The 1039-nt window shown below is 56.4% G+C and overlaps 1 protein-coding gene across 1 annotated transcript; it reads left to right on the forward strand.

The window, feature by feature from the left end:
- Positions 1 to 144: 144 nt before the first annotated feature.
- Positions 145 to 681, forward strand: LOC125482134 (V-type proton ATPase catalytic subunit A-like; the record flags this gene model as incomplete). The annotated part of the gene is made up of 2 exons (XM_048594133.1): positions 145 to 269; positions 447 to 681. Coding segments are annotated over exons 1-2 (347 nt in total), but the record flags the coding sequence as incomplete, so codon positions are not given.
- Between the last annotated feature and the right edge of the window lie 358 nt (positions 682 to 1039).

The following is a 1039-nucleotide window of genomic DNA, read 5'->3' on the forward strand; positions in this document are numbered from 1 at the left end:
TGAGAGACACCAGTCAGTGTACAGATATCTCCCTGAGAGAGAGAGGGGGCTGAGAGACTCCAGTCAGTGTACAGATATCTCCCTGAGAGAGAGATGACGGGATATTGCAATGATACTTTCTTCGCCCTGACTCTCTCTAGTTGTCTTGGCATCCAATATGGCTGGAGCCGCTATGTACGAGTTGGTGAGGGTTGGACACAGCGAGCTGGTCGGTGAGATTATCCGACTCGAGGGAGACATGGCGACAGTCCAAGTCTACGAGGAGACCTGTATCCTTTGTCAATGTTCCCTGGGAATGGTGTTGGGTGGTTTACGGGTTGGCCTGCGGTGGGAGCTGGGGTAGGTGGTGCTGGGAATCCCAGGGGAGTGAACCATCCCCCAAGGTAGGCCGAGATTGAAGCCTGGCTCTTTCCCACGTTACCGGTCCTGACCTGGGCCCCCCGCAGCTGGTGTGTCTGTCGGGGATCCAGTCCTGCGGACCGAGAAACCCCTGTCGGTGGAACTGGGGCCAGGAATCATGGGATCCATTTTCGACGGGATCCAAAGGCCCCTTTATGACATCCGGCAGTTGACCGAGAGCATCTACATCCCGAGGGGAGTCAATGTCGCCCCACTGCCCAGCCACATCAAGTGGGAATTCACCCCAGAGCCTCACATCAAGGTAAGGAGCGTGGGGTTGAGGTGGGGGGGTGTGGGGTGGGGCATGGGCGACTGGGGGCAAAGAGAGAGAGTGTGGCAGCGAAGGAGTGAGGGAGGGAGAGGGTGTTTGTGGGAGAGTGGGAGAGAGAGTGTGTGAGGGAGATTGTGTGTGTGTTTGTGTGTGTGTGTTTGTGTGTGTGAGAGAAAGAGGGAGGGAGAGAGTGTTTGTGGGAGAGACAGTGCGCGTGAAAGCGAAGGAGAGAGAGTGTGAGGGTGAGTGTGTGAGGGGGAGTGTGTGTGTGTTTGTGTGCGTGTGAGAGAGAGAGAAAAAGGGAGGGAGTGGGAGAGAGAAAGGGAGGGAGAGTGTGAGAGAGAGGGAGAGTCAGAGAAAAGGAGAGAC

This window comes from Rhincodon typus, unplaced genomic scaffold (assembly GCF_021869965.1).
Source record: "Rhincodon typus isolate 14 unplaced genomic scaffold, sRhiTyp1.1 hic_rhity00006233, whole genome shotgun sequence".
NCBI classification, from domain to species: Eukaryota; Metazoa; Chordata; class Chondrichthyes; order Orectolobiformes; family Rhincodontidae; genus Rhincodon; species Rhincodon typus.